General features: G+C 34.5%; 1 protein-coding gene across 3 annotated transcripts in view; it reads right to left on the bottom strand.

Annotated features, from left to right (window-relative positions):
- Positions 1-483: 483 nt before the first annotated feature.
- DHX36 (DEAH-box helicase 36) overlaps positions 484-13,237 on the bottom strand; it is a 50,879-nt gene continuing 38,125 nt past the window's right edge. The window contains exons 18-25 of one of the 3 annotated variants that reach the window (XM_045903510.3): positions 11,443-11,616; positions 11,196-11,282; positions 10,137-10,220; positions 7,693-7,792; positions 7,509-7,599; positions 5,638-5,758; positions 4,655-4,807; positions 484-4,248 (exon numbers count right to left, since the gene is read on the bottom strand). In XM_045903510.3, the coding sequence (XP_045759466.1) occupies positions 4,063-4,248; positions 4,655-4,807; positions 5,638-5,758; positions 7,509-7,599; positions 7,693-7,792; positions 10,137-10,220; positions 11,196-11,282; positions 11,443-11,616 (996 nt within the window). In that variant the 3' untranslated portion in view covers positions 484-4,062. The remainder of the gene's footprint in view (positions 4,249-4,654; positions 4,808-5,637; positions 5,759-7,508; positions 7,600-7,692; positions 7,793-10,136; positions 10,221-11,195; positions 11,283-11,442; positions 11,617-13,237) is intronic. The other 2 variants (XM_064586103.1, XR_010410007.1) reach the window with 2 other exon arrangements.

The raw sequence follows: 13,237 nt of genomic DNA, 5'->3' as shown, positions 1-13,237 counted from the left end.
TTGTCCAAAATCTTCTGAAAAAAAAAAATGTCCAGGTGCAAATGGTTTCACAGGAATATTCTTCCAAACATTTAAGGAATTTACATAAATTCTATACAACCTCGTCCAGAAACTTGAAGAGGCATACTTCCCATTTTATGAGGCCAGCATTACCCCACAAAAAGGAAACTGTAGTATTCCTGACTAATCATTATAGAAATAAATACAAATTAAAACCACAATGTCTATGACTCCACCCACTGAAGGCTGATATTAAACAAAACCACACCAAATAACTAAAAATACAAAGTCCTGGCAAAGATTTGAAACACTTGGAACCCCCCCTGGTGGGAATGTTGCTGGCGGGAATGTAAAATAGCACACCCACTTTGAAAATCAGTTTGGCAGTTTCTTATAAAGTTAAACACACTCACCATATGATACAATGATCTTAATCATAGATCTCTTCCCAAAAGAAATGAAAACCATTATCTACACACAGCCTCGTATACACGTTCATAGCAGCTTTATTTATAATAAAAAAACTGAAAATAACTCAAAGGTCCATCAATTAGTCAATGAATAAACAAACTGTGGTATAACCATACAAGGCAATACAACTAAATGATAAAAAAGCAACTAACTATGGACATATGCAAGAACATGAATATCTCTGAAGCATTAAGGAAAAGAAACTGGAGACAAAAGCCTAAATATGATTCTCCATTTATTGGAAATTCTAGAAAAGGCAAAACTAGTGACAAAAATCAGATCTATGGTTGCCAATGGGTAGAAGTAGAAGCAGGGGACTGGCTGCAAAGGGGAACAAGGGAAACTTACGTGATGGGAATGTTCTAGATCAAGACTGTGGTGGTAGCAATTACATGACTTTATACATTTGACAAAATTCGCTGAATTATACACTTAAATTGGCAAATTTTACTACATATAAAAAATAACCTCAAAGCTTAAAAAGAAAAAGCATGGAAATACATCAAACATGTAACAGTGGTAACACGCTTTTCTTTGTTCAATTCCCAAATATTCTACAATGAGGGTATATTGTTTTAAAATCAGAAAAATGTCATTTAAACAATCAGCATATTATATAAGATTATACCACATGATCTTGACAATTACTTAAAAATATACACAAACTCAGCTAAAAGAGTGGAAGGAAATTTATGATTTACTTTGGGTGAGGGGGGTACTAAAATTCCTTCTAAAGCTTTTCAATAATCTCTACCTTTCAGGGTGGACTTTGTTTTAAAACTACAGTAAGAACAGAAAACTACTTGTCGTAATAGGTATAAATTTATCTAGAGCTTTTGCCCAAGTTAATGAATTAGGAAGCACTACATGTACTCACTTTTTAACGACACTTTTTTAAAGATTATTCACAGTGGTTTCTCTGTTTTTCCCCTTTTAAGTTTCTGTTTCAGGGTTGTTTTTTTTTTAAGAGTTAGTCTAGGTATCACTAGAATGGTGAGGCAAACAGATTTTTTTTTTTTTAATGTCTTATTCCTTAAAACTATAAATAACAAATAGTTCTTCGACCTGGAATAAATTTTCCACTCAGTATATACACTATTTTGTAAACAAAAGAAAAAACACAAATAGCACCTTCAATCAAGATTTCCATCCTGATCAGCTGTACAGAAGAACAGAAACTGGGGGTGACAGTGACTGCTTTAATCTCTTTCAATAGCTCATCCATTTAAACAAGTCTTCAGGAACATTTTCCTCATTCTTATGGAGATTAAATATTGGTTTGGGAACATGGAACCAATTAACTAATAATCCCCTCTCCCTTTTTTTAACAGATTCTTTAAATGTTATCTTCTAAGACCAGTTTGGCCTGCTGTGAATTTAAACTGGAGAGTAAAGGCAAGAAAACATATACACAAACACAAACACACTTATAGAGCAAATAGAACCTTATGGTCACCTTGAGTTTAGGGACAAAACCACAATATTGTGATAATGACTCAATACAAGAATTCAGTAAGAGATCACTTTGGGGAGACTAGCCAAGAGAATGGAGTTAGGACACACAGTACATACATTCAAAACCTTTAGAAGGCAAGGATAGGCTGACATACATTCCCAGAAATGGGAGCAGAACCTGAACCAGTGATGTCACACGGATCGTCAGAGCACTATCAATAAATCCCAGTCATTGTTTGATCCTCTTCCTTCAGTTTCTCTGCATTTATTGGAAGGCACAAGAAAATGTTTATTTTTAAGGATGCAGCAGATGTTCTTCCTACATTTCTTTTTGCAGTATGTTCAGGACTACTACTCTAACACCTTTTGTCAGACATGTGGGTCAAACTGTTAGATCACAAAAGAAATGGTAGAGGGGCCCCTGGGTGGCTCAGTTGGTTAAGCGTCTGCCTTCGCCTCGGGTCATGATCCCAGAGTCCTGGAATGGAGCCCCGCATCAGACTCCCTGCTCAGCGGGAAGCCTGCTTCTCCCCCTTGGCCTCCCCCCACCCCCCGCTGGTGATCTGTCAAATAAATAAATAAAATCTTAAAAAAAAAAAAATGGTAGAAACAGGCCTCAGCAAACACTCACTGATGCAGACTGTGTGCTTCAGTTAATATGCTTTCTGCCAAGTTAAACAAAATACACTACCCTAAAGTGGCTAACTCAATAAAGGAGGGTTTATTTGACCAAAATAAGTGCATGTGCAAGGCAGGTCTAGAATTGGATAATTCAGCAGCTCACTAGCATTTTCACAAACTGGTGATTTACATTCTTCCACTGAGCCAACGTCATTATCCCCTGTGATCGTAAAATGGCTACAGCAGTGCCAGATTCCGACAAGACAATGTTCAAAGGAGAAAACTTCCTCCTCCAAGACTACCAGTGAAGAAAATCTTTCTCAGATGTCCCCTTGCAGATCTCTTGTCAGTTGCAATTGACAACACAGGTTGACATTCTGATGGCTCATCAGTTGTAAGGAGAGTAAGACCATACATGATTGGCTTAGAACAATCTGATTCACCCTTGGGCAAGAGTCCAATATCCCTGGGCACCAGGCTACACAGAGGGGGAACACTTGAACAATCAAGCAAATGGGGAGGGACAAATGGCTGTTGGGATAGCATTCAATGGTATTTGTTAGTCTGATAAGGCTGAAAACACGAGCCTATCACTCACCAGCCCTAAAATCACACTAGCTTCCGTTGTCTGAGAGAGTAAAATGGGACTCAGCATGGAAATGAGTGTAACGTAATGGATTGTTATAAAAAAAAATAAAATTCAGGGACAAATAAAAACTAAGATTTAGTGAGTACATTCTATGTGCCAGATACTAGTGTATGCACTTTACATGTATCAACATTTTTAATCCTCACAACTGCTGCCTGTATTTTACTGATAAATAAAAAACAGAGAAGCCATGTACCTTGCTTGCCCAAGGGAGCTGGTAAGTCACAGCTGAAGTTTGAACTTAGGTGGTCAAGTCTAGACTCATTTTCTCAATTGCTATATACTACGCTAATGTAAAAGGGGTACAAATACATTCTAAAAAGATTTAAAAAAAAATCAAGCCAAAGGATAGAGATGTAGAAACCAAGCCAAAAAGTTAGCTGAGATTTATACACTGTACATTTTATTAAACACTGGGCTCTATTACAACAAATTAATTTACTTCTGAGGGAAGTTTCATTTAAAAATGTGGTTGTGTTCAAATTCTTAACTTGACACTGCTTTTTGCCTAACCATTCCTTTTATTGGTTTCTATACTCAGTCACTATGGGCAGAAAGAGTAACTTCTCATAACAGAACAAAGGAATTTCTCAAGTGGTACAACACTCAATATATATAAGAGCAGTCCTCCCAAAGTGTGGACATGACAACAGAAAATATGATCAGAGAACATATTGCTTTTTATGGTATATTTATAATAGCTATAGATAACATTGTTAAATCATGCACATTACGTCTTTACTACCTACTAAAGGTTTCTACCTTACATACAGTAATTATTCATGTCCCATGGTTTGGCATCTAGCCAAAAATTAAACTATGATGGAAAATGGCTGTCAAATTTTCAGACCACCACAGAAAAGTTGTCAGCTGTAATATCCATCCTGGAATCGTGGTGGAAAGTTCCTGGGACTTGCTTTTTCCTGTGTTTTGATCAAGTCTATAATAGCTGACAGTACAGCACAGTCTCTGGATTTAGTGTCCTTCCAATCTACAGGATGGGGACTTTCGATCTTCTCTTGCAGAAGGGTATCTAGTTCCTTTCTCAATTCCTAAGGTTGGAAAAATCGCGTATGTTAAACAAAGGCAGATATACTATTAAGCAATGTAATACATAAAAGTGACTTTAGCGGTTACAAAAAAATTTCGTAAGCTATTATACAAAAGACTGAAATATTTAGTGAGCAACTAAAGTATGGTTATGAGTAGCCAACTAAAGTGTAGTAAAGTTAAAAAAAATTCAAACTTCAATCACACTGAGCCATTTAGAATGGCTGATCTATAAACACCTCAAAAAACAATTTAGAAAAGCTATGCATAAATTTCTCAACACTGTTTGCTCTGCTGAAATAGAGCAAGAAATGTTTAATACAACAGACATAACACTTCGTACAAAAACCACGAGACCACATGCTAACTTGCATGTAGATTCAAAGACAATCATGTAAAGTCAGTCACCTTAACAAGATAGGCAATTCTTGCTGGAGACTGAAAGACAATCCATTCATCTACAGCTATAGTCTCCTGATCGTTATCCTTCTGGATGGAAATATCACCTCCAAAGAATAAGAGACAGTATGGAGAAACTTCTGTGCAGTCATATAGGTATATCTGTAATGAGAATTAAAGCAAATTAATACATTCACAAGTCTGCAAGGATTATTGCCACATTAATTCACTACCACCAGTACTGATCTATTCTTTCCTTCTAAATTAGGTATTATCCTACCAGTGTAACTACCGAGATTAATTTTGTAGACATACCATTTATTTTTTTAAAAGATTTTATTTATTTATTTATTTGAGAGAGAGAGGGAGAAGCAGGCTCCCCGTTGAGCAGGGAGCCCGACACAGGGCTCGATCCCAGGACCCTGGGATCATGACCTGAGCCGAAGGCAGACGCTTAACCGACTGAGCTGCCCAGGCGCCCCGAAGATATACCATTTTAAACTGGCCAGTCTTCATTACTTCAGAGAACACAGGAGTTTTTATATTCTTGTTTCAATTCAAACAAGAGCACTACACTTTAAACAAAATATTTCCTGAGTAACAAAAAGAAAGCACTAATGTATCTGAATTTATCTATACATGAACAGAATCTCAGTGTTCCAACCAGTACTTATAAGGCATACTGACATGTCCACAAAATTCTCTGTATGGTGTAAACTCCTATATACCCTAAAATGCCAGCATTTCTTGAAACCAGGCTCTGAAGGAAAACTATGCAAATCAAATAACCATCCCAGCTAATTAAAATACAAAGTCCATCATGACAGACATGCTACACATTAAAAGTATAGATTTGCTTAAAGACCTTACAATTCATGTCAGAAAAAAAAAATTTCAGAATAAATTTTATTTTTAATTGTGAAAAGTACACAACAGTAAAAATACAGCAAGACTGATGTTCAGATCCAAAATTATTTTAAATATTCACTTACACTACTTGTTCTCATCTTCAGATGATAGATAAGCCAGTTGTAGTGAAATTCTGTTTGCTCCACATTAACAGATTTAGGATGAATAGCAACTAGTCCATCAGTTTTTGTGTAAACTTTGACCCTTTAAAAAAGTTAAAATGCAGTTTGTTTAAAAAAAAAAAAAATTCTGGGAGATTCCAAACCAATCCCAGAATCAAAAAAAAAAATTCCACAGATGAGGCCAGTTTATTTTTTTAATACAAATTTACAAATCTGTATTTGAGAACAAAACAATTTACCTCAATTTTTAGGAGTCTAATTAATATAATTGAGCAGGGAGATGTTTGATAGTTTATCTTTAAAGAGTCAATGGTAATTACCTGTATTAAATGACAGCATAAAAGCTAGTAATCCATTAATCCTTCTTGCTTGTTTTTAAGAGCATCTTTTCTGTAGTTCTAGGAATTCATAAATTCTTTTTTTTTTTTTTTAAAGATTTTATTTATTTATTTGAGAGAGAATGAGAGACAGAGAGCACGAGAGGGAAGAGAGTCAGAGGGAGAAGCAGACCCCCCGCCGAGCAGGGAGCGCGATGTGGGACTCGATCCCGGGACTCCAGGATCATGACCTGAGCCGAAGGCAGTCGCTTAACCAACTGAGCCACCCAGGTGCCCTCATAAATGCTTCTAACCAAAATCATGAATCACGGTCATGAGTCATTATTGAGAATAAAATCAGGTTTAATAGCATCTCTGGCCTCTATCTTCTAGATGCTAACAGTACTGTCCCAGCTGTAACTACTACAAATGTCTCCAGACACAATCAAATAAAATGTCCCTTAGCAAGTAAAGTCATCCCAAAATGACTGTCCTAAAACAATGCCTGCACTTAGCCTACCTGAGATCTAGTACTTTGTCATGTTTATAATCATAGGGTATCCAAACCTTTTCATTTAATGTCAGCTGGAATTATTTTGTTACTCCACAGTAACTGTTTTATAAGCCTATGAGCTTAAATGCCATTATAATATGATATTATCAAATAATCTCCCCACTGCTACTGGACATCTATGTTCTTTACAATATAGCTTTTAAAAAAAATGTAAAATTACTTCCTTAGGACACAGTGCTCAAATTAATATATTCACTTATGAATCCACTGAGCCACTATTTTAATGTCTTGATAACTGATTCTAATCTAGGGTGCCTTCTAAAAGGATGGTACCAAACTGAGGGTTCAGAGGGGAGGGGGGTGGGGGGATGGGTTAGCCTGGTGATGGGTATTAAAAGAGGGCACGTATTGAATGGAGCACTGGGTGTTATATGCAAACAATGAATCATGGAACACTACATCAAAAACTAATGATGTAATGTATGGTGATTAACATAAAAAAAAAAAAAGGATGGTACCAATTCACATACTACCAGTCATTTGAGACTTTTAGTTTCTCCATTTCCTCAGTAGAATGAACTCACTTGGTAGGCAAAAACCATGCCTAACAGTCTGCAATTACTACTGAGACTGATTATTTGTGTGTGTGTGTATTTTAAAGTTATACCTTATTTTTCAAAATAGAGAAATCACCACAATTTTCATCAAAAGAGGTAAATTACAAAATTATGTGTCTTAGAAGAAAAGAAATCCTAAAAAAATCTTCTCTAAGTAATGTCCATCCACCACTGATTTTTAATAATTGCCTCACCTTCCTAGTATTTACCCTAGTATTATATTTTGCTAACATTTTTTGTGAATAATAGCTGATGCCAGATAATGTGCTGTGAAGGAAAGTGATGCCCCTGTTCAACAGTTTGCCTTCTCTTAAGTGATCAAAAGAAGAATATGAAAAGCTTAAGGAGAGAATCAAGTAATTCATAATAATCTTCAATGCTTACATTTTTCTTTTTTTACCCAAATTTAGTCGGATTTTAGCGACTTTGGGATATAAACCAGCACAGATGACAGCTTTAATTATCTTCTCATTATCTATTGAGGGTAGGAAGGTAGAGAAAAAAAAGTAAAATACAGATATAACAAACAATGGCAGCAAGCTAATTTTTACACAATTTTCTGCTTTACCTGAATTTATATTAGATTTTGGATCTTTAGGATTTCTACTGCTTACAAATCCAGCTCCAAGAAGATGCTCAGCAAATTGTCCTTTCATGTTATGCAGCATCTAGGGAGCAATGGTAACAAATACAACTAGAATACCTTTCACAAAGATTTATAGGGGCTATAAAGCATATACTCATCAATAGCTGTAAGTTTTCCTTGCTTAACACTGGCAAAAATGTGATGTTTTTAGAGCAGAGGTTGCCAAAACCTGTTTTTGTCAATGAAGTTTTATGGGAACAAAGTCACACTCACTCATCTATTATCTACGGTTACTTTTATACTCTAAAGGCAGAAGTGAGAGACCATATGGCCTATAAGCCTAAAATATTTACTGTCTGATTTTTTTTTACAGAAAAGGTTTGCCTGCTATAGGGAATAACCACTGATGTTTAAGTACTGCTCCATTCTGCAAAAAAGATTCACTAATATAATTTTAAGTTATTCTCCACCCCATATTTTGGAAAAAAAAAAAAATTCAGAAAAGCATAATTAAATAACCAATATCCATATTTCTACTGCTGAGAATTAACTGCTATTACATACTGGCACAAAGGCTTAAGGTCTGCTTTTTTGTTTTGTTTTGAAGAAGAATCATAATTTGAATACAAATGATGCATGGCTCATTATAAAGAACACAAGTAATACAGAAAAGTACAAATGAATAAATTTCTCTAAAGTCAGTACTGTTAAATGTAACCATTAACTAAGTAAATAATACTGAAGACACTTACACATATTGACAGAAGAACTGGACAGAAATGCTATCCTACCAATGGGGTAACAGTATAAAAGCTGTTTTAATAGAAGTATTAAAATTAATTTTAGTTCAATTTTTGGGAGGTGCTGGGTAATTTTAGTTCAATTTAAAAAAGAAAGTTAAATAGGAATAGAAGTTAAATTGATGAATCCTAAATTCTCACAATCATGAGATAATAAAGGATCCTTGTAAATTTAAAATAAGAGATTATGAAACATAAAGTTGGTCTTATTTAATTGTACATCCCTTTTATGATTTGTGTCTTAAGCTTCCTACTTAATTTCTCTTACACTGACTCTCTAGACGACCTCCTTTTTTTTATCATTACTTTATACTGTTCAAGACCATAACCTTTATATTCTGTCTATAATTCCAATACTGTTTTGTATTCGTTCTATATTTAAACAGTATCAATGCACATCACTCAACTGATTTAGCATGTACTCTCCATTCCTGAAATTCTTTTTGATTTCTCTCTTAATAGGCAGCATTTCACTGACAGTGAGTTCTTCAAGAACAGTTCATGGGTGTAGTATTTCAAGTGCTTTCTTGAATGCCTGGCCTATCTTTATAGTTGAATTAATATGCTGACTGGATATAATCTCTTGGATTCAGCCATCTTCTCATACTTGTAGTTCATTTTATTTTTTCTCTTTCAGGAAAATGTTCCTACACATATCTCTGAATAGATTACACTTGAATTTCCTATAGAGAGACATCTATTGTCTCTGATGGATCAGTCCTGTCTTCCTGTCTACAAGCTTTTTATTTACTGCTTTAAATTTTTTTCTTTTGCAGCTGAACCTACAAACTGTGATTATCTAGAGCCTTTCTTCTATGCAATACTTTAAAGGGACTTCCACTTTGCTCCCCGTGATTCTTTTGATCATCATGTCTTCTTAGGTCACCAGTCTTGTCATCCATTCTATTGGTTTATTTTCTTATCTTTGTTTTACTGAATTCAGATTCTTCTTAAACTGTTCCTTACTATGAAGGAGTCGTAAGGTATTTTCTTGTGAAGTATGTTGTGTTCCATTCTTTTTTCCCTTTGATTGTAGTCACTTTCAGAATTTTCTAACTCTTCATTTTGTTAATGTTTGAGCAGGTTTGATTAGATTTGCTAGACACTCTAGATTCTTGATTCTTTTACCCCCTTGTAGATCTGTTAAATGTCCAGTACCAGGGCTCATGCCACAGAGCTGGGATGTACATGAATAAGGCAAAGTGAGGAATTCCTATTCTTACACTTCTCCAATTCAGTGTAGAGTCTTAAGTCTGATGTGTATCTGTCCTATTTATTATCTTCTGTTTCACAAATACCTCCTATCTACTGTTTTCTCATGACACAAAACAGTTAAAGATAACCTACCCAAAAGTTAAGGTACAGATATTTAATATATTAAAATGTAAGATACTATTTGGTATTTTAAAATAGATCCTAGAAGTATTAATGAAAATTTTCAGGCTGAGTCATCAAAACAACAACTAGAGGGTAGGGGCAATTACACAAAATGATTACTTTGTATAATCATTTAACTTCATATGGCAAACTCACACAATTAACATTTTGCTGCAGATCTAACTACACAAAATTGGTACACATATACTCTAACATATTTGGGAATCACTTCAAAACATACACCATTACCTGCAATGTGTTTGAAGACAAAAAATATTCCCAGCAATAGTCTTTTTCATATCTGAAACCACGTCGCCTAGCTTCTTCCCAGCCCTATGGGGCAAAGAAATAAAGAAAACTATTTATATTGTTCCTCAAAGCAAAGATGCTTAATGGTTTGTCTTTATTTTGGTAATAATTTAATCTTTTGGTATTTCATTTTCCTTGTAAAAAAAATTCAATGAATTTTGAAATTTATAAACTAAACAAAAACAAAACACAAACTCCCCATGATTCTAGTTGTGAAGTGATAGTTATCAGTGAATTTCCAGACCCTTCTTCATATAAATAAGTTCTATGTAATATACTGTGTATTTTATACAAAATGTCAACATACATAGTATATAATAAACAAAAGAACACTCTGTCGGACAAATTCCAATGCTATTGCATATTTTTAACTTAACAAATAAATATATATATTTTTTTAAATAGAGAAACGAAGATGGGAAGAAGTTATTACTAGATGAACTCAAAGGAAAAAAATATTAACTTTCACACAATATGTAGTACAAAACTGGATCTAGAACTACAGTAAAAAGATGCTATCTCTAAAAACCAAATTACATCTAAATTTTGCATAGATGGGTGATAAATATTTTCCTCAAATAAGCATGACTTTTGGAAGGAGAAACGGTCTCTCTAAATAATGTACATGATTATGATACTCTATCAAAATGTTAAATCCAAATAGTTATACTTTACTAATAAACAGAATGAGACCACCTTTCATGAAAGTCAATAACACAAAGATACAAATGAATAATATCAAACAGATTTCTGAGATCAACTGTTCACTTGTTCTGTTGTTATCAAAACAGACTTTTTTCCCCAAAAGGGTAAATGTTCATGAACTACCAGAAAACTGAAAAATCATGTACAATTTTTTGAATGTTCACCTAATTTTAAATACTTAGTAATTTAATCCTGATACCTATAATAAAATTTTAAAAAGTGAGTATGTTCCTCTTCTATTATCAGCTTTTTACCTGAATGAACTATCACAATCTAGGACAAGTCATTTTTTACCTCAAATGCATTTACAACTGTCAGGTGGTCACTTTTAGTATCTTTTGCCAATTCTTTTCTTCTTGCATCTGCAATCTTTTCTTTGCCCTTCAGAAAGGAGGGGGAAAAAAATAGATGAAGGCAACTGAAATTGCCTTGATGGTAAACACAGAAAGGCATTCTAATAAAAAGCTAATGAAAAATGATCTAAGCAACAACTATTCTGTGTATATAAAAATGCCTAGCCTTTTATTTGTAACTTTCTTACCAGTGGAATGACAAAGGGATCTTTGAAGCTGAGACTAGCAGCAATGGTGAGTACTGGATCTAAACAACAGAACAGAGCTCCGAAAAGAATCATTTTCCCAATGTGTGGCTCAACTGGTAATCGTGCTAAATGGACTCCAAGGGGTGTCAATTCTTCTTGTTTATCCAAAGCATTCTGTAAAGCAAGGATTTATGTTTAAATAGACATCATAAAGCATCACATTCAAAGCTATTCCAGTTTCCTTTAAAATAAATAAACAGCAGGAGAATCCTCACTCTCTTAGGCCCAAATGCCCTAATATTGTTCAATATTGTTTTATTCATCAAAACGTAAGTTCTGAGGTCAGCAAAGGTTAGACACTCAGATTAAAAAAAAAAAAAAAATATCCACAACCCACTTTACTCTAAATGTTAGGAGAGAAATAAGAGAAATACCACATTAGCAAACCTTCAATCAAATAAAGAAAATCACCCACCAGACTTGTGGGAAAAAATAAAACAAAAAAAGAGACAACTATTATATATTTGGAATATATAATGCAGAGCCTTGCTTCTTCTAGTAGTTTAAGAGACATCAGACAGGAAGGCAAGAAATAATGGGCATATCAAGAACACTGAAAAATGGGGGTAGACTACTGCTCTGATTACCTAGGTAATTTGGTCCAATCATCCCACTGAGCATAGCTAGAAAAGCTGCTTGAAGACACTGAAGAGTTAAAAAAAGAAGTACAAGAATTATAAATCTAGAATTTGGGGGAAAAAAGAAGTCCAGGGAAGTGAGCCCAGCATTGGGGCTTCTTTTCCTGGCAGAAGCAACAGAAATCCTCTCTGGAGAAAGTTATCACCATCCCAGGCTTCAAATTTGTATCTACTGCAAAATTCTGTAAATACAACATCCAGTATACAATTAAAACAACTAGGTATACAAGAAGATATCAACAAAAAATAAAAAAATAAGAACTAGGTATCCCATTAGACACAGACTTCTACTTAACATTTATGGCAGAAATAACCTTAATCTTACAAAATCGCTTTCAGAGAATAGAAAAACAAAAAATATATAATGCTCCCAACTTGTTTTTTTGTACCTGGCATAATCTTGGTACCAAATGTGACAGGGACATTTGGAGAAAGGAACACTACTGAATAATCTTATGCACGAGAAACCAAAGCAAAATAATGGCAAACTGAATCCCAGCAAGTCAGATTTGTTTGAGGAATGAAAGTTGGTTTAACATTTGAAAAATCTATGTAACCCAATACATTACAAATTAAGCAAGAAAAAAAGCGTATCATAATCTTATCAGAGGCAGAAAAGGGATTTGACAATATCAATTATCCATGCATGATAAAGATTAAGAAACTTCCTTATTTTGATAATTTCCACAAAAAAAATCTTCAATAAACATGCTCAACAAACTGTTGACAGCTTTCCCTTTAAGAACAGGAACACAAGAATGCACACTATCATACCACTTCTGCTCCACATTGTACTGAGGGTCCTAGATCACTGGAAAAGGATATATAAAACTGTATTTATGGGGCGCCTGGGTGGCTCAGTCGGTTAAGCATCCAACTGTTGATCTCAGCTCAGGTCTTAATCCCAGGCTCATGAGTTTGAGCCCTGTACTGGGTTCCATGCTGGGAATGGAGCCTACTTAAAAACAAACTGTATTTATAGATGTAACTGTGTATGCAGAAAAAAATCTACATGTAATTATCAGAATAAGTGGGTTTTAGTGACTGAATACAAGATCAACATTCAAAAACCAATTTCAGTGGCACCTGGGTGGCTC

Source organism: Mirounga angustirostris, unplaced genomic scaffold (assembly GCF_029215605.1).
Source record: "Mirounga angustirostris isolate CCGP_5_RB_7025 unplaced genomic scaffold, mMirAng1.0.hap1 SCAF_1, whole genome shotgun sequence".
In the NCBI taxonomy this organism is placed as follows: domain Eukaryota; kingdom Metazoa; phylum Chordata; class Mammalia; order Carnivora; family Phocidae; genus Mirounga; species Mirounga angustirostris.
This window is presented reverse-complemented; position numbering and strand designations above follow the sequence as displayed.